Below are 20,655 nucleotides of genomic sequence, written 5' to 3' on the forward strand. Positions count from 1 at the left end.
AAACTAACTCACTCACTCACTCGTAATAGGACACCGCGCAATACGCTCTAAAATCGTGTGGTGTAACAACTCAGTTAACAATGTCGGGTGTGACCACCATTTGCGTTGTTACAGGCGGATGATTGAAACCAGATTCAGGGGTGTTGCAAATATATTGACGAAAATGAGTTAGCTTTCCAGACTGGTTTTGGTCCGGTTGTAGGCGTCCATCCTTCTTATCCCATGCATGTTGTTGGGGCAGGTGTGGAGAAACACCCGTCTTGGCAATACGGCAATCGTATCCTCCAACAGAAAGTATGTTACAACAAGAGCAACATGTGGGCGGACATTGTCCTGCTGCACCGTGACGACATCCCCACATTTGCACAAACAACATGATCTCGTACACCGTCTTCCTGGTAGCAGTAACAATCCTGATGCCAAACGTGTTCAGTGAGATGTGGACCTCAAGTGACTCTGACTCCTGCGCACCACCCTAGTATCACCACTCCACATGTTTATGCGACACTACCCAAATCATCCAAGAACATTACATACATGCACATATACTATTACATTCCTGACTACGTTGAGTAAGGCAAGTGGCGCGAAAACGTCCTCCTGGACAATCAATACTGGCTTCAAAAGATTCAAAACTACACTTGGCTCCAAGAGAACGAAACTACTGCTGACATTGTTCCGATACAATGTTATGAACTTCTACTGATTCTTAAAACAAACGATGCAATGGAGACCATGTAAACAAACAAGATGTCGGACGGGAGCTACCAGCCTTTGTGGGGTGTATTGTTTCTGAAATGACATCGTACGAACAGGTTTGCAGTTGTCAAATATAATATACGTAGCAAGAGGACAGGCATGCAAATATTTTGCAGACGCATTTTCAACAACTGGTGGCGAAACTCGGGACAGTAGGCTAATAACGTTTGCGTCAACATCTGACTCTGACATGTCCGATATTGTATTTCATGTAACTGTGACAGTGCATAATTCATCATTACATTCTTTATATTTGTTTCTGTATGCATATATTTTGTATATGTTTGTCACAAATTTCACTTTCATTCTGATGAGTTACTAATATTGAAATGTCACTTTAATTATCCTCCATGGCATGGCTCAAGCTGATGTAACGCACTTTGCAAAGATAATTAACATGAACCATATACCATTTGTTACAGAATCTTTTTGTAATCTATATACAATGAAACCTATAGCTATTTATCATCTTTGAATGTTCTGAAGTGTAGAATCACGCTTACAAAATTTCGTTGTTCCTCCCATAATTTGTTAATAGAAACAGGTAGAATTATTGGAATAAAAAAGACGATAGAATATGTAAAATGTGTGACTTGAATTTAATTGAAGATGAATATCATTCCTTTGTGTCTGTCCAGCCCACCTCACTTTAAGAAATAAGTATATTAAGAAATATTACTTTGAACATCACAATATTAATAAATTTATATCTCTATTAACCTATTCTAGCAAGGAACACCTGGTAAAGTTGCCAATGTTTCTGTACGATGCCTTCTACACAGAAGAAATGTACTTGTTACTGCCAAATAATGATGCTAGTATAGACTCTTAACTGCAAATAAAGATTATGAGAATAGAAAGTGTCAACTTTAAACTCAATCTATTGTTTCAAGAACCACTGTATAAACATCCAGACCTCAACTGCAAAAACAAACAACTGCAACAAAAACCCTGTAATATATCTGATCTAACTGACGCCAATTACCATTGTGTCACAGTCATGTGACATCCGCTATACAAACTAATTTCACATCCAGACAAGAGCTGTAAAACAAACTGTAACTTAAAGTGATGTAATTACCTTGTCACGGTCATGTGACTACGCTTCCAAAAACTCATTTCGGCTTGTCCAATCAGTTACTATTAGTAAAAGTATCTGATCTATGTCAACCAACCGAAATCGTAATTAAAAGACATATTATATGTTTTGGCCAATCGCAAAAGAATTCCAACATTGATCAGTGATGTTTCGGCTATAAAAAGAGGTCAGTGATTTTCCATCGACACACGTGACCTCACAATAAATGTTGAAAGATCTCCTTGACTGAACATTGAATTGACATTTAGGAATTCTCCATTCCATTTTAAGGTAAGTTCTTTAGTACAACTCTATAAATTATGTTAGATAATGTCATGACTGAAATGTATTATTTATGAATAGAAAGTGGCCATATGTGGTCATGCAGTAACATTATGTGGTCATGCATAATATCATGTTAATGAATATGTTAATGAATTGTTGTGCATTTGATGTACTTTAGATGGATGTACATTACATCACAAATATGCTGATAGTGAACTTATATAAATGGCAAATATCATTCATATATGTTTTATATGACGACAGCTGAGGTATAATTGAGAAATGTGTTAAAATGATTTGTATGATGAATGATTCCCAATTATGATTATGATTAGGATTATTATTTTAGGTTGAAAGAAGAAATATTATAATTGTTATATATAAGCTCTATATGCTAATTCTCCATTATGATTTTATATAAGATTATTGTTTGAAGATCTTTAATGTATATGTATTTATGTATGACACACTTGACCCCACAATAAATGTTGAAACATCTTCTTGACTGATCATTAATGAGCGTGACATAACATTACGTTTGTGAACCATACAAAGACTGTTGCAGCCCCCCACCCCCACCCTCCCCTCCTGTGATCACTGACTGTTCAAACCCAGCAGCAGCGGATACAGCATTTTTGAACTCGTCTACCCACCCCCACCCCACCCACTTAATGAAATCTCCATCGCCATGAACACAGTCACTGGTTTCAACCCTGTATGGCTAAAAGCGTTAAAGCTTTAATACGACATTTCGACATTCTCTGATAACACCCACCTTACTAACAGCACATACTAACTCCGCAATAACAAATGCCTGTTAAATATTCCAGCAACATGACATGGGTACAATGTGTGAAGCTCATTTCTAGTGTCCCCAGCCGTGATATTGCTGGACTCTGGCTTAAAGCGGCGTTAAAACCCTGCTCACTCAATCACACCAGGAACATCACGACGGGGTACAACGATGAGAGGCTTCTGACAATGTACCTCTGTCGGGAATAGTCTTCGGAGTGAATGAGGTTTTACATTACTCTGGACAATAATCCAGTTATATCACGGCATGTCAGCTTGGTGTGGGAGGAAATCCCGAAGTAATGCAGGTATCATAATGCAGACATTATACATAATACAGTATACTAAATGTAACGGAGCAAGTCACACATGAATTTTATCGACATTTTCAAACTGCTGTTATTTCCACATAATGTGTGCTAATACACAAAACTGCTCGACAGGGTTATATTTGATTTGTCTTTGAGTATTGTTACTCAGTGGCAGATTGAGGTTAAATAGCTTCAATACGTTTGAGATATACCCCGTTAAGATGAGAGAGCATGTAAATAATTTGTAAACTATTTTGTGAGCGATATCTTTTGGATATCTTAATCCACCCTAAAAGGAAATAAACCTTAAATTCTGGTTAAACGAGAACACACAATAATTAAGAACAGGAAGACAATACGGTTTACTGTTGCGCAACACACAGTCGAAATCTGACGTAATTCATTGTTATTACGTTTGAGATTGTCCCCATTCATACACAGAAACAAACAAAATGTCGGACAGTAGGAACTCTCAAGCTCGTTAAACTAATCGAAGCCAGTTAATCAATTGAATAATTATTGCTAGTCCATTGAAAACACCAGTTGAACGACTAAAGTTTACGCTGAACACCAAACCGTGTGATTATCAACAACTGTACTGCCAGAACACGTGCACTCACAAATACTGAAAACTCTCAACATCGCCGAACACGTGCACTCACAAATATTGAAAACTCTCAACATCGCTGATATGATGTTATTCAGTGAGACTGCCTTTACAAATGTTAGGTCAGTGTGAGAAGCTTCTGAGCGAGAGATAATCCTGAGCTGGTTCCTGGCTCCCTTTGCGCCAAAACAAATTGTGATATTAGAGACGGAGCTCAGATTATGATTGATCCCAGCGGCTGGGCTGACGTCATATGAAATTAGTTTGTCAGAGTTTCTTGCAAGAAATTTTCACTTTGTATATAGCAGTGGTAGTTTCAGTTAGTCTGTTTTTTTGTATTAAGCCTTTTATACTTCTTGAATATGAAAATAAGAATAAAATATAAGTAATAACAATGTTGTATTGGAATCAGCTATTCCGAGACATTAAGTTTCATTAAGTTGAGTGCAACTCGCTGCTCAGAGCAATTTTGTGGCATTTTATAAGTTGGGACGTACAATATTGAACAAACTCTATGGATAACAACTTCTTTATTTCGCGAGTGCGACGTTTCGATACAGATTCTTGTACCGCAGGGCTTGACAACGGTAGAAAAATCTATATCTAAACGTCGCTTTAACGAATAAAAGAAGTTGTTATCCATTAAGTTTGTTGAATTACACAGTACTTTTGGTATCTTGTGCGACTCTTCAAGGGCGGGTAATGTTTTGACGTTATGACCGGAAGTTTACAGTTTAAACAAAGCCACGCGGTCTGCGTCGCGAAGTGATATAATTTAGAAGAGTTATGTTACGGGGAACAGGCAGGTTAAAATCTGTATATTTCCTGAACGTTTCATCTAGCGTTTTAATCTTGGACTCACGAATGTTATACCTGACTTTCAACAAAGTTTCATATTTCATGTAACATTGACCAAGTTCTGGATAAACAATTGCGACTTCGAGTTGATATTCCATGAATGCAAAGAGGCTGAACCATACAGATACATCGCAAAACAACACAAATGTTACTAAAATATTGAAGGTTGGTGGCAGTATTCCAGTGTTTGTGTTTTTAAGCATGAATCAATCGTATATACTGACATTTGGTTGTATTTGTGGTGGCACGGATTTCAAAGGACTTTCATTCGTCACGTTCTTATTATGGCTCCTGCGGGGAAAGATTTCCCGTAACCACGTTTTGTATCATTCTATGCCTAAGAATTAGAGTTTGAATAGAGGGGGTTTATTTATAGAAAGCCAACCCTAACCCTAACCCTAAATCGAGCAAATTGCTAAATTTAAAAACCCTAAACCTAACCCCTTGAAATAATCATAATAGATGGAAACACTTTACAAATATAATGTCAATCAATACAAATCCTTGTTCTGAACCTTTTTTATCTTTTCAATGGAACTTGGATATCTTCATAAGGGGGATTGTTGATGTTTTTCACCTCTATTTTCACTTGGAAATGACAAAAAGCGGTATGTTCATATACATTTCAGAGCCTCGTTAAAACACTACTGCAAGAAGTCTTCAATGGAAGGCGAGCTCACCTGCCCAATATGCCTGCAAATATACCAGGATCCTGTCGTGATGTCATGCATGCACTCGTACTGCAGGGAGTGTCTTAAAGATTTGCATGTCAAATCCACTACAGCCGAGGAATCATGGGGTCTGTTTTGAAAACATATTTTCACTTTGCATTAATTAGCTCTAACAATTTAAAAGTGTAATATACTTCCAACCCAAAGTCAGTCTCTCTCTCTCTCTCGTTCTTTACTCTTCAGGGAGTATATCTATATTTATATATACATGGTTACATCAAAGATTGATTTCTCCACTAACTTGAGGGAACCAACTGCAAACCTTATGCAGATGAATTGCACGAGGATCATGCATCAAATTGCTGAAGTGCATGTGCAAATATCATGCTTGTGAACAGCTGCGTTTTTGTGTAAGGTTTTGGTAAGACTTCGCAAATTTTCATTGAGTTTCATCATTAATTGAACTCATGACAATAATCTCTTCAAAATTACCATTTTGTTTTACAATACATCAGTTCATGTGTGAACAGTATGGCATATTTCGCAAAATTTAGTTTAGAATAGTTGCTTGAAGTAAGTGGCTATATTTACGCTAGTTATTCTAAACATTTTAATGGGAAGTACATAAACTATTTAAATCACTAACATATAGAATGTTCTCATAATGTTCGGAAGTATGTATGATCTGACCTGAGGTCATTGCTGGACCTATCATAATTAGTCCTGACTTCTAAATAACATGTTTACTACTTCACTTGTGTTGCCCGTGAAGATAGGGATTGGTCTTTACCAGCCCATGCTTATCGTAAGAGGCGATGACTCAGTTGACACATGCCATAGTAGCACAACCCCGTAGATTGATGCTCCTGATGTTGATCACTGGATTGTATGGTTCAGACTCAATTACTTGCAGATGCCGCCATACAGCTGGAATACTGCCGAATGTCACGTTCAGCAACAAACAAACAAACAAACAAACAAACATTACTTCTGTTTATCAAACTTCTAATGGGCGATCGATATTGTGGTACTTTCGTTTGGCATTATAGTTGAATAGACGTAGCAGAATCTGAAATACCATTCAAAATGTCCGTAACGCTGGTCACATAGCTACAAACACAAGAGCCACAATCACATAACTTATATATTTCTGCTGTACAATAACAGGGGTTCACAGAATGATTTAAACATATCCATACACCATGCAACTGTCATTCGATTAATAACTACTTTCTGTGTTTCCTAGACAAGCGTTTAAAGACCAGCAACACGCTGCCCTGTCCCGCCTGTCGAGCAATAACAAGCTTTGGCCTGGAGGGTGTTGATGGCCTTCCCAAAAACTTCACCCTAGCAAGTATATGTAGGAAGTTCAAAGAGACCTTCCGACAGCCTCCTGCCCCGGCACCCCATGAAACTCGCAAACAAACACCATCGAACGAGAAAAGCGTGTACTGCAAGGCATGTCAAGTCATTGTGAGGAGTGGAGATCTATTGCCAACACATCGCTATCACGTCACAGAGGACCTCGAAACTGAACTTAGAAAACAGCAGGTGATAACCATGATCGCGGAAATGTTTGTGTAAACATGTCTTACGTAAAGTTTTTGTATCTAAAACAAATATCAAATAGGAGTTGCTCACATGCAAATTTGAATACGCGTATCGCCTATCGCGTTATTTTCAACAGAAACAGTTTTTACGATTATATCTGGAGCATTGGTGACCTATCTTGCCTTTCATATTTCAATACGCTAACGCTTTTTGATGGCACTAGCTTTGCCTTTAGACAATCTGTTTCATTTAAAAGTAAACTGACCTCATGAATCAATAAAATGGATACGAATAATCTCTGAGAATAAAAACTACTCTCTCGAAAATTAGGAAACATGTGACAAGAAAAGAAAATCCGGCAAGGATGTCCGTCTAGACAACACATCTGTGTAGACAACACATGCTATCACGTTACAGAGGACCTAGAAACTAAAATTACAAAACAACAGCTGATAACAATGATCACGGAACTTATGTGTGACAACCACTTTATATGTAATGTTCTGGTATCTAAAATAATATCAAATAATAGATACATACATACAAATCTGAATAAAGTCTCGCGTGATTTTCATAAGAAACAGCCTGTACATTATACCTGTAAGTGTACGTGTTCATATTAAAATAGAATGGTACCAACTTTGCTCTTGGACAATCCGTTTCATCTATACTCCAATTGACCCCCATGAATCAAAGAAATGGATACGAATTATTTCTGAGAATAAAAACTACTCTCTCGATAATTAGTAAGGAAAGATGTGATAAGAAAATACAATGTATGAGGATGTCAGGCTGAAATGTCAAGATCATATGTCCTTCGTAAGAACTAAATTACATTTATAAATAAAATAAAATATAAAATTCAAATTCTGAAAAATGTAAGGATTTTCCAAATCTCATTCTACAACTGGGAACAGTCCCATGTCTTGAGGGTAAATGATCACCATCATTTTGTGTCTTTGGTGTGTTCATGCCAAGCGTTATCTTTCCCCAGGACAAACTCTCCACTTGCCTTCAGGAGTTGGAAAGAAGTCGCACTATGGAGGAAGCTAGACTGAAAGCAGCATCGGTTGATCATTGTAACAGACAGGTACTTGTGTAGAATACGTAGAATAGCCATACTGTCTTCTGAATTTTGTTATATATTTATGAGTGAGAAAGTATCAGTGGATTCTGAACGATTTACGTATTTAATATACGTGCTATTCACCCAATTAGATTGACATGCAGTTATATTACATATATATATATAACTAACCCGGACACACAGATACATCAGTTTGTTATATACAATAGGAACAGGTGCAGAACGAAGAAGATGCCATCAATTCATTGGCTGAATCCATTGAGGAACGTCTTCGATCACGGAAAGAAGAATTTCTAGAAAACATAAAGTCCTTGAAAACGCACAACAAGTGGTGTTTTGAGACGTATCAGAAACAACTCCAGTCCTACATCTCCACTGTCGACAGCATCACTGCAGCTGCACATACAATGGATGAACAGAAACTGGAGGGAGAAGACGGTCAAGTCAGTTTCCTGCAGGTAGACAAAGCTGTTCGTAGAATAATAATCAGTTTGTTGTTTTACATCCTCAGTTCATGCATACAGACAACCCCTTTGTTTCCCTCCAGAACAATCTCCGTTGTGAGGGACATCCGCCAGAAACCATTTCGTTTACCATTGACATTTAGACAAGAATATTACATTCCCAATGCTTTTAAGTCGCAATCGTAGAAATGAGAAGTTTAAAAAAGTGGTTAAAATATATCTACAGAAAGTCCAACAAAATATATAGAATCTTTGTATAAATACAATGGATGTATGTATCACCAACGCACTTATGTTCAGTTGTATAAATTCCTTTCTAAATGCTACCCGATCCCTACCGACACTGACGACAAACACACTATTTCAGGTGGTGGACGACGTCTTAACACAAACACAGCGGTGAGTATGTAATTCACCTCTGAAGCTTTAATGTCAGGAAGAATGTCGAGGTCCTTTACATAGTTTCGTTTCTTTTCCGTTTGTGTTTAACGCATCACTCAACAATAAGGCGGCAGTCAGTAAATAATCGAGTCTGGACCAGACTATCAAGTGATCAACATCATGCGCATCCATCTACGCAATTGGGATACGATGACATGTATCAACCAAGTCAGCGAGCCTGACTACCTGATTCTGTTCGTCGCCCCTTACGACAAGCATGGGTTGTTGAAGACCAATTCTAAGCCGGATCTCTTCACGGTTTCTATACATAGAATCATTTGTATAGTCATATATAGCTCCATTTACAAAGACGTGCTAACTGCGATCATTACTGTAATTCGATACCCATTGTAAAAACTGGCCTCTAATACCATACATCAGTAATTTATGTACAAGTCCTTTGTGCCACACACGATCAAATGCTTTTGATACATCGCAAAATATAATACAATATTTTTCTTTGCTGCCGAGAGATATACAAATATGATGGTTAAGTTCAATTAATTGAGAGACAGTTGAATGACCCGCCTGGAAGCCTGATTGGTACTTAAATAAAAGATTGTTAACATGGAAATAGTTATCCAAGTGTTTGTATATAACTCTTTCAAATAGTTTTCCTATGCAACCTATAAGAGAAATGGGTCTATAATTGGAATCAATAGAAGAAATGTGACAATATTCACAATGCAACTTTAAAGACACAGGCATGATTGAAATACAAGCAGCTAATAACTTTACTTCAGTAACTCATTTGATAATATTTTCACACTGAAACTGGTTCAATTGCAGACTGGCAAGAGTGGATGACGTGACCTTTTGTTTGGGCGTACCCTTTCTTCCATATGGTGAAGAGTTTGCAGAGACTCTAAAAGTTGATTTTTACAGAATACTGTTTGGTCCCTTACCAGTCCCAACTACCTTAGTCCCTAGCAACAAGGACACATTAACGGGTGAGTAGTAGCCATGATGAAACCTTATGCTTTGATACTTGACGTCATTCTGAGAGGTTCTTTATCTTACTTAAAGCCCCAGATCTGCGAATCAAATATGTATATATGTGTATATTTTGTCCAAATATTGTTCAGTTTGGTTCAGTTCACATTAGTGACAGTTTCCCTCGTGATTTAGATCACAGTCAAGAGGAGGTTTCTACTGATGAGGAGGTTGTTGCTGCAGAAAGTGAAACCAGAAATACACATTTCTGCTGGACACCAGCTTACGTCATCGAAGATTTGTTCTTTGTTACGGTTATACACTGCCCCACGCATGCAGAGAAAGTGTCACACTAAATCATGTTTTTCACATTCAATCAGCGAAACTCCACAAAAAAAAAACACTCATTTATTTGTAGTGATGCTATTCCGTGGAAAACACTAACCTCTTGTAAGAAATACTCATCTCAGTTGGTTGATATTTAGTTGCGGTGAATACAGGGATCCCAGCATTATTCACTCCGCCATCATTGCTTTGTGATTTCAGGCATCTGAGGTTGTTGTTACCATTGGTAAGACTTTGTCATGTGAGGATGTGAACAACAGTTGAATGTCTTTATCGATTGATCATTTAACATTTACATGATTGTATCAGGTGCAAACTTTGAGTGGGATCCAGATGACTGCAGTTCATCACTTGCGATATCCGAGGACTGTTTGTTGGTGACGGACGAGCGATGGGAGGATGAAGAGATCCGAGGTGAATCTGCCCACAATTCCGGTAACTGGAGGAACGTACGTGGCATAGCTTCACACATTGTCATGGAAGAAATGAATGTATATTGGGAGATCCTTGTTACATTCGCTATCCTGGGTCATCTCGACGACAAGGACCTGATCACGGACCTCGGAATATGCAAACCTGGAAAGGAAGACGTGCATTCACCATTGAGAGAAAACTACTATTGCCTCTGTTGCAGTCTAATCAAAGATCCTGTCTCAGCAAACATTGTCATGGAGTTCTGGGATGGCCCAAAGAAGACCACATGGGAAACTCATACGGTAAAGAAACGGATAAGACGCCGTAAGAAGGAGCATCTCAAACTCGGGTTCAATGTCGACTTTTTGAATAAGATGTTCAGGATCATTGACGTCGATGAGAACGCTGTTCTCCATAGTTTTGTGGGTATGGACTTCTCATCGGTCACTGCCGTAGCATCTATAGAAAATGGAGACAACGTTAGAACGTCCTTAAAATTGGATTCAAATGTCCATGATTTTCCATCCGTACTTTGGAACTGAAACTTAAGGAATACTCTGAAGTGATGAAGCCTACCTTGTTGACCATGGATCTTTAACTTTAATCATTTTTTTGTTATGTGTATCTTTAATGGAGCAACACCACACTGTACATCGATCACTTTGAATACAGAACACTAATATTGAGCAACACCCGGTCAGTTCCGGGGGAACGAGCACTGTTTTGGAACCAGTTTCCTTTCATGCTTCATAACTGAAACCGGTATCACTTCCGTCTTAAATGATGAACAGAACACTGATGTATGAACACATACCGGCTGTAGAGAGTCAAGGGTAGCTCTCTGTCCACAATACGTATATGGTATTCGATGTTACATGGCAGTGTAGAGTGAAGTGTCTTATGATTGTTAGTTGCAGAAAATGTCATACGCTGAGTGACTGTCAAGATCTGCATCAAATGCTTGCCATATACAAAGAACGACTATACATGGGACAATTCATATGTTGCAGTATGCTGATTGAGCTTCACATAACCTTAAATTGAATTGATGTGTCCCAATATCAAAAGTTGGGAACCATATCAATATATGGTGACGTTACTAGCAGCTGCGGTAACTCGCTGAACTTTATAGAAGATGTAGATAGTATTCCTAGATGCGACGTAATGACCTCACCAGAGTGGCTTAATGATTAGATAACTAACATTATCAATGGTCGAAATGGTGCCCAAACTGACTGTATGTCTGTTTCTACACGTGGCAAAGCTGTTGGAGAATATTGAATTGTAACACATGAGGAACTCCAGTACTATTCACACTTTACTGTAAGCCATGCTAGCGGTTTATTTCACTCCTATTTATCTTGGAAGCATAACTTAAATGAAAACTTGACCTTTTTACCTGAAGAAATATATGAATTAAGTTAGAAAAAGTTTAATTTAAAGGCAATACCGACTGATTTTTTTGTCATCCTGAAACTGCAACTGCTACAAATAAGATAGATTCAGCTATTTTGTCACAAAACAATGTGAATTACATATACAATGGATTCTGTGGAACGTTGAAGAATTAAATGTGTACGAAATTGTCTCACTCGACAGTTAAAAATACCTCAGGGTAGAACAACAAAGACGAAAATGCTACAAGCCCTGGTGGTGCAGTGAGATGACAGCTGTGGGACGATCGTTGTGAGGCTGAGAAAGTGTTTGTAAAGCACAAGGGTTATAAGAATAAAGAACCGAGAAACGTATACATTTTAGACTCAGCGTTTTGATCGCTGTGCCTAGCGTAGTACGAGAAAGTGTATTAATGTGGTATTATTCAAGCCGCTGAGGTTGGTAATATTTTGGAAGACTATTGGGAAGCTGGGCGTTACTTGTCTTGGTGTATCTGGTGTCGGATGTCTTAGATAAGTCGAAAACAGATTTTGAAACTGTTGAATAGCCAATCTCCGATTAGCGTGCACACATGCCAGCCTGTTAACCTATTTGAAAACGAATATATGAAGAATTACACGCAATGACGATTTTACTACTGAAGTCTTAAGAAAGGACTCCACCCGTGAGCTTCTGCTCAAGCTCTTCAATAAGTGTTAGGGGCGGTCGGGTAGCCCAGTGATTAAAACGTTCGCACGTCACGCCGAAGACCCGGGTTCGATTGCCCACGTGGCTATAATGTGTGAAGCCCTTGTCTGGTGTCCCCCGCCGTGATATGGCATGAATATTGCTAAAAGCGGCGTAAAACTGAAAGTCACTCACTCACTCACTCAATAAGTGTTACAGTGGTGGTCGTATTCCCTATGTCCGGAGGTAAGAGATACTTAATCCTATTCCGAAAACGAATTTCCCAGACCAAACAGGCCCTAAAATGTATCGTGGCATCTATACTGAGTCAAAAAAGAAACTTCACATTCTTTCTTCAGGGCACTATAAAAGAACAAGAGATGGTAAGATGGTTAAATTGTTATTATTTCATTGCTAAGATCTGTGTGATGTACTCGATACACTGACAGTGCCATAATCAGTTCCATTAGGCTACACTGCCGTTCCAAAACCTGGGTATACAGAATGTCAAGTCACAAGAATAAAAATGCGAAATTTCTCAGGTCAATATCGTGTATGGCCGCCCCGCGCATTCACCACTGCCAAACACCGTCTCCTCATCGACTGCCTGATGCTTGTGAACACGTGGTTGGGGATTCTGCGCCATTGCTCTTGCAAGGCAGCGCCAAGTTCCTGCAAATTCTGAGGTTGGTTCCTAAGACCAAGTGCATCCCAAACGTGCTCTATTGGATTAAGGTCAGGGGACCTCGATGGCCAGTCCATGACGTTGATTCCAGCGTTTTGAAGGAAATTTCGTGTCAACATCGCGGTATGCGGCCGAGCATTATCATGCTGGAACTGTAGACCTGGGCCATGAGCCGCCATGAAAGGAACGAGTTCAGGGGTGAGCACCTGGTCGCGGTAAGCAGCAGCTGTGAGGTTTCCACGGATGACCAGAAGTCGGGAACGGTTGTTCCCACAGAAAGCACCCCACACCATGCATCTTCCGCCCCCGAATCTGTCGACTTCCTGTACACAACATTGGGCATACCGTTCGAGACGTCGTCTCCAGACTCTATGCCTGCCGTCCGCGAATCTGAGGGTAAACCTGGATTCGTCGCTAAAGACGACTCAATTCCAGTCACTCTGGGTCCATCGGAGGTGACGTTGAGCCCACAGCAGACGTTGACGTTGATGAAACGGCGTCAATATTGGCCCACGATATGGACGTTGAGAATGGAGATTGGCAGCCCACAACCGATTTCGAATGGTCTGTGAGGACAGTCGACCTCTAAACATCTCAGCCCTGGTTCGTGTAGCCGGCAGAAATCTGTCACGTAGGTGACGTAGGACGATTTGACGGTCTTCTGCTCGTGACGTCACACGTGGACACGTGGACATACACAGTACGACGGCTGCAACCCATTGCTCTTGCGACGTCAATAACTGATCGTCCCGCTTGACAATCGTGGCATTTCAAGTACCGTTAGAACTGTGGTTTAAAAGTGTTTTTTCAATTCTTGAGGCCAATGCAAACACGTGCATATGAAGAAAACTTCGATGCGAAGATCACGTGATCGACTGCACGTGCACAACCTGATTTGGCACTAACATCATTTGCACGACGAATGGATGGGTTTGAGTGGGTTTTGCTAACGTTTTTCTAGAGTCGAAAGATAGGGATCCCATTTCGGATACATAGATATATCATCAGAGAAAAATTATTCATTATTTTTCCAATTACATTTTTTGACTCAGTATATTTAGCATCGGTTGTATGCAAGCTTTGCTGTATTTTGTTAAGTAATGGACAGAGTGAAATATTATAATCGCCGAGGAGCAAAACGGTTTCCGAAAAGAGAGGAAGATATGACTCCAGACAAGTAACCTCTGTGGGACGAGAATGCTACATTTACTGCCTTCAATGATTTTAAAAAGCTTATGATTCTATTATAAGTAGATTTATTTTGTTTGAGGAACTGGACGATCAAGGGCTATCGGAACACATGAGAAAATATCTACCCGCAATATGCAAAAATGTCCAGTTGTGTTAGGTTTTACGAAATTACATCTGAGTGCTTTAATGTCAGCTATGGAGTCAAACAAGGGTGCTAGTTATCACCTGCGTTATTAGATATCCACATCAACGAGGGGCGGTGGGGTAGCCTAGTGGTTAAAGCGTTCGCTTGTCACGCCGAAGGCCCGGGTTCTATTCCCTTCATGGGTACAATATGTGAAGCCCATTTCTAGTGTCCCCCGTCGTGATATTGCTGGAATAATGCTAAAAGCGGCGTAAAACTAAACTCACTCACTCACTCCACATCAACGATTTAGCTGTTACCGTAAGGGTGTCGGTAAATGTAAACTCTTCAAAAGCTAGACACGCACGGGCCAAAACTAAGTACATGTATTAAACGTATTTAAGTGTGCATCAATCGATAAAGTTTGAACACAGATGAAGGAAGTTCGACACACGGATGAACATGTGTATTGTTGTCACAGTCAACATTCATTCAGTGCACTCATTGCACATGTGTAGACACCAGGGGGCGTTCAGGTTAGTACCTGGTGACACCACCCCTTGCAGCCCTCACTGCTCGACTCCGTTTACGGACGCGTCGATTAAGTTCGTCCCATAGATGCTCGGTCGGGTTCCGATCAGGCGATTTGGAAGGACATTGGCGTTTGCTTTGGCGAGATAGGCACTTATAGGCACGAGCGTTGTCGTGTTGAAACAGCATCCCCTGGCGGTTACGTGGGAGGAGGTGAGATCGCAGGATTTGGTCTATGTAGCGAGTTGCTGTAAGATCGCCTTGAACCACCGCTAGCTCTGATCTACCAGTGTAGAACCTTTATTGTTACATATATTCTATAAGTGCCCATCTTCACACGGCTACATGGCTTGTTGCGATGTGATGTGGTATATACATACGCTTGCTCACATACATGTATAACTACCTTTTAGAACGTTCTGAGCCATCGTAGATTAGACTGTGGCTGTTCTAAAAGATTTAGAACTACACCTGACTCCAAGAGAATGAAACTACTGCTTACATTGAAAGTAACACATACCTGACAACTAATTATTGTTCCGACACGATATTATGAACTTCTACTGATCTTAACAAAAACGATGGAGTGCAATTACAACACAGACCATGTAAACAAACAAGATGTCGGGCGGGAGCTAGCCGCCTTTGTTGGGTGTATTGCTTCTCAAATGATTTCGTACGCACTGGTTAGCAGTTGTCAAATGTAACATACGTAGCAGAAGGACAGGCATATATAGCAAATATTTTGCAGACGCATTTTCAATAAGTGCACGCGATAGTAGGCTAAAAACATTATGAACCAACCCTGACATGTCTGATATTGTTACTCATGTAACATTTTTATACCTCGTCCTTTTGGTCATTCTCTCACATCCCAGGCTGTTGAAATCTGTTGACTGGTTTTAAATCCCAGATACTATTACAATCCTCTGACAGTCATCACCAACACCAAAAACACCAAAAACGACCTTTCGACATCCTCTAATAACACCCATCTCACTAACAGCACATACTAACTCCTCAATAACAAATGCCTGTACAATACTATACCGAGTCAAAAAAGGAACTTCACATTCATTCTACAGGGCACTATAAAAGAACAAAAGATGGTAAGATGGTTAAATTGTTATTATTTCATTGCTGAGATCTGTGTGATGTACTCAATACACTGACAGTGCCATAATCAGTTCCATTAGGCTACACTGCCGTTCCAAAACATAGGTATACAGAATGTCAAGTCACAAGAATAAAAATGCGAAATATCTCAGTTCAGTATCGTGTATGGCCGCCCCGCGCATTCATCACTGCCAAACACCGTCTCCTCATCGACTGCCTGATGCTTGTGAACACGTGGTTGGGGATTCTGCGCCATTGCTCTTGCAAGGCAGCGCCAAGTTCCTGCAAATTCTGAGGTTGGTTCCTAAGACCACAAAGCCTTCTCCCAAGTGCATCCCAAACGTGCTCTATTGGATTAAGGTCAGGGAACCTCGATGGCCAGTCCATGACGTTGATTCCAGCGTTTTGAAGGAAATTTCGTGTCAACATCGCGGTATGCGGCCGAGCATTATCATGCTGGAACTGTAGGCCTGGGCCATGAGCCCCCATGAAAGGAACGAGTTCGGGGGTGAGCACCTGGTCGCGGTAAGCAGCAGCTGTGAGGTTTCCACGGATGACTAGAAGTCGGGAACGGTTGTTCCCACAGAAAGCACCCCACACCATGCAACTTCCTCCCCCGAATCTGTCGACTTCCTGTACACAACATTGGGCATACCGTTCACGACGTAGTCTCCAGATTCTATGCCTGCCGTCCGCGAATCTGAGGGTAAACCTGGATTCGTCGCTAAAGACGACTCAATTCCAGTCACTCTGGGTCCATCGGAGGTGACGTTGGGCCCACAGCAGACGTTGACGTTGATGAAACGGCGTCAATATTGGCCCACGATATGGACGTCGAGAATGGAGATTGGCAGCCCACAACCGATTTCGAATGGTCTGTGAGGACAGTCGACCTCTAAACATCTCAGCCCTGGTTCGTGTAGCCGGCAGAAATCTGTCACGTAGGTGACGTAGGACGATTTGACGGTCTTCTGCTCGTGACGTCACACGTGGACACCCCGACCTTGGGCGATCAGAAGTGGTGCCAGTTTGTTGTAGACGACCTCGCAAGTCATACACAGTACGACGGCTGCAACCCATTGCTCTTGCGACGTCAATAACTGACCTTCCCGCTTGCAATATGCCAACGGCACGTTCACGTTGCACATTTGACAATCGTGGCATTTCAAGTACCGTTAGAACTGTGGTTTAAAAGTGTTTTTTCAATTCTTGAGGCCAATGCAAACACGTGCATATGAAGAAAACTTCGATGCGAAGATCACGTGATCGACTGCACGTGCACAACCTGATTTGGCACTAACATCATTTGCACGACGAATGGATGGGTTTGAGTGGGTTTTGCTAACGTTTTTCTAGAGTCGAAAGATAGGTATCCCATTTCGGATACATAGATGTATCATCAGAAAAATATTATTCATTATTTTTCAAATTACATTTTGTGAAGTTTCTTTTTTGACTTAGTATAGTATTCCAGCAACACCAGAGGCGATGCTGTAGCCAAGTGGTTAAAGCATTTGCTCGTCATGCTGAAGACCAGAGTTGATTCCCCACATGCGTACAATGTGTGAAGATCATTTCTAGTGTCTCCCGCCGTGATATTGCTGGAATATCGCTGAAAGCGGCATAAACCAAACTCACTCCAGCACCATCACGGCGGGGACTACGATGAGAGGCTTCTCACAATGTATCCATGTCTGGAATCGAACGCTGTCTTCGGAGTGAGTGAAAGTTATCATTACTGTGGACATTAATCCAGTTATATGACGGCATGTCAGCTTGGTGTGGGAGGAAATCCCGAAGTAATGCAGGTCTCATAGTGCAGACCCTATGCATAATACAGAATACTACAGCTTGTTCAGCTTGACCTGATCTACTCTACATATGCATGACCCAGGAGGTCAAATGCAGGTCGAGTTAACCTCATTAAATAGGGGAGCAGAGAATGTTAAACGGCGACCTTGTCTCGGCTGTTCGGACATGTTGACAATCAACTGACAGAGATGCACCCCTTCACAATAATAGACCCAACCAGTTTTTGACACGGTCACGCAAAGCATTAGTAATCACTTGATCAGGTCAAGCTGAACAAGCTGTAAATGTAACAGCAAGTCACGCATGCATTGTATCGTCATTTTCAAACAGCTGTTATTTCCACTTAATGTGTGCTAATACACAAAACTGCTCGACTGAGTTATATTTGGTTATTCTTTGAGCAGTGTTAGTCAGTGACAGATTGAGGTTAAATACCTTCAATTCGTTTGAGATTTATCCCATTTAAGAGACAGTATGTAAATAACTTGTAAACTATATTTTTGAGATATATCTTTTGGAGTTCGTCTTAATCCAACTTAAAGGGAATTATACCTTAAATTCTGGGGAAAAGGAGTACACACAATAACTAAGAACAGGAACACAATGCAGTTATTGTTGCACAACACATAGTCGAAGTCTGACGTAACTGATTGAGATTACATTTGAGATGGTCTCCATTGATACGCGGAAACAAATAAAATGGCGGACGGATAAAACACGTAGGAGACCGCGGAGCGTGCAAAGTTTCTCAGCTGGTTTCGATTGGTGGAGGTAAGATGTTAAATGCAATTCCCTTCTGGAGGATGAGTGGTAGAAACAGGTTGGCTTATCTCTTCCCTGTTCTTGCGATCAGTCACGAGCTAATGGTTGTACCTGGCCGAATATATGTTATGCATTATGTATGTGTATATTAGTGTCAGGTAAAAAGCGTTGTCAAAATGACAAGCTACTCCCCGGACAAATCAAGGGACCGTTCATAATTCCCATTGTGTCGTTTTTTTGATCGGAACTGTCATGCTGTTGTATTAGATACATTTGATTGCGTTATGTAAGTAATGAGAATACACAGTAACGGATATTTCGCGATGCATGTGAATTCAACTCGCAATCAGTAGAACGGTAACAACTACATGCGGTTTCGGTTTTGGATTGCGGAATATGGACTCGTCCGCCTCTTAGGGTACCGGGTACGTTTCTGTACTTTGACTTTGTTTAGGGTACATGTCTGTATACAGAAACGTACCTGGGGTATGTATCTGTAGTACCTGTGCCGACAACGACCCCTTCAGCCTCAGTGTGTGTGTGTGTGTGTGTGTGTGTGTGCGCGCGCGCGTGTACGGGGTGGAGGTGTCAGCAATTTTTACATATACATTTAAAAAATTCATGCCTAAAAATTATGGGAAGGGTGGGGGTGGGGGTGGGGCATTGATCTTGTACATGACATGCATAGGGAGGGGGCTGGGTCCACTTGCTTTTGGGGGGTCGTTCACATTGTACATGTTTATGAACGGTCCCAAATGAGTCATTTGTGCTTGGTAGTTCAGCCACGTTACCTAATGTCGTGTGTAAGCTGAATAACTTAAAAGTTAGTGTTAACACCAAACCGTGTGATTATCGACAGCTGTACTTCTGCGGCAACTGTAGATTCATTTAAGATTTGCTTTTGGAAGTTGTGATTGTTTATAGTTTTAACTAAAGTAGTATCATTTGTAAGGGTGTCTTCAGTTATTTTTTGATCTTGCCTAGTCTATTACGGGTATAGGGGGTGGCAGGTTGTGTCTAAAGATCGTGTCATTACCTGTGTTATGGACATTCTAAGTTATCACATCGTGTCGAGGGTTTTATCAGTTCCGAGTAAGGTTTTATTCCCCAAGACAAGTACATGCATACTCCATAAACATCATCATTACACACCAACCCCCTAGCCATACTGCTAAATATTTTGCTTTAGATTTATATTTCATTTTGGCATATATGTGTGAGATAACGTATTTGTTTCCACTTGGAAACACGTTACAATAATAGTGCCAATACAAATCCTTGTTCTGAAGCTTTTTTAACTGTTGGAATGTGCATCTGAAGCTTCCATCTAGACGATTCAATGGAACTTGGATATCTTCACTTCATTTGAAGTGTTTTTCACCTCCATTTTTACTCAAAAGTGACAAAAAGCGGTATGTTCATATACATTTCAGAGACTCCTTAAACACTGCTGCAAGAAGTCGTCAATGGAAGGCGAGCTCACCTGCCCAATATGCCTGCAAATATACCAGGACCCTGTCTTGATGTCATGTATGCACTCGTACTGCAGGGAGTGTCTCAAAGATTTGCATGTCAAATCCACTACAGCCGAGGAATCATTGGGTAGGTTGTGAAAACATATTTTCAGTTTCATTAAATAGCTCCAATATTTTAAGGCTATAATATACCTCCCACCAAATGTTTAGACACACTCACCATATATTATGTATATATGGTTACATCAGAGATTGATTTCTCCACTAACTTATGGGAACCAACTGCAAACCTTATGCAGATG

General features: G+C 40.5%; 1 protein-coding gene across 1 annotated transcript in view; it reads left to right on the forward strand.

Moving 5' to 3' along the window:
• Window positions 1-3,877: 3,877 nt before the first annotated feature.
• LOC124291750 (tripartite motif-containing protein 54-like) overlaps window positions 3,878-20,655 on the forward strand; it is a 42,789-nt gene continuing 26,011 nt past the window's right edge. The window contains exons 1-2 of the mRNA XM_046728822.1: window positions 3,878-3,954; window positions 5,320-5,489. Of these exons, the coding sequence (XP_046584778.1) occupies window positions 3,917-3,954; window positions 5,320-5,489 (208 nt within the window). The 5' untranslated portion in view covers window positions 3,878-3,916. The remainder of the gene's footprint in view (window positions 3,955-5,319; window positions 5,490-20,655) is intronic.

Source organism: Haliotis rubra, unplaced genomic scaffold (genome assembly GCF_003918875.1).
Source record: "Haliotis rubra isolate DU_JTF1 unplaced genomic scaffold, ASM391887v1 Scf5, whole genome shotgun sequence".
NCBI classification, from domain to species: domain Eukaryota; kingdom Metazoa; phylum Mollusca; class Gastropoda; order Lepetellida; family Haliotidae; genus Haliotis; species Haliotis rubra.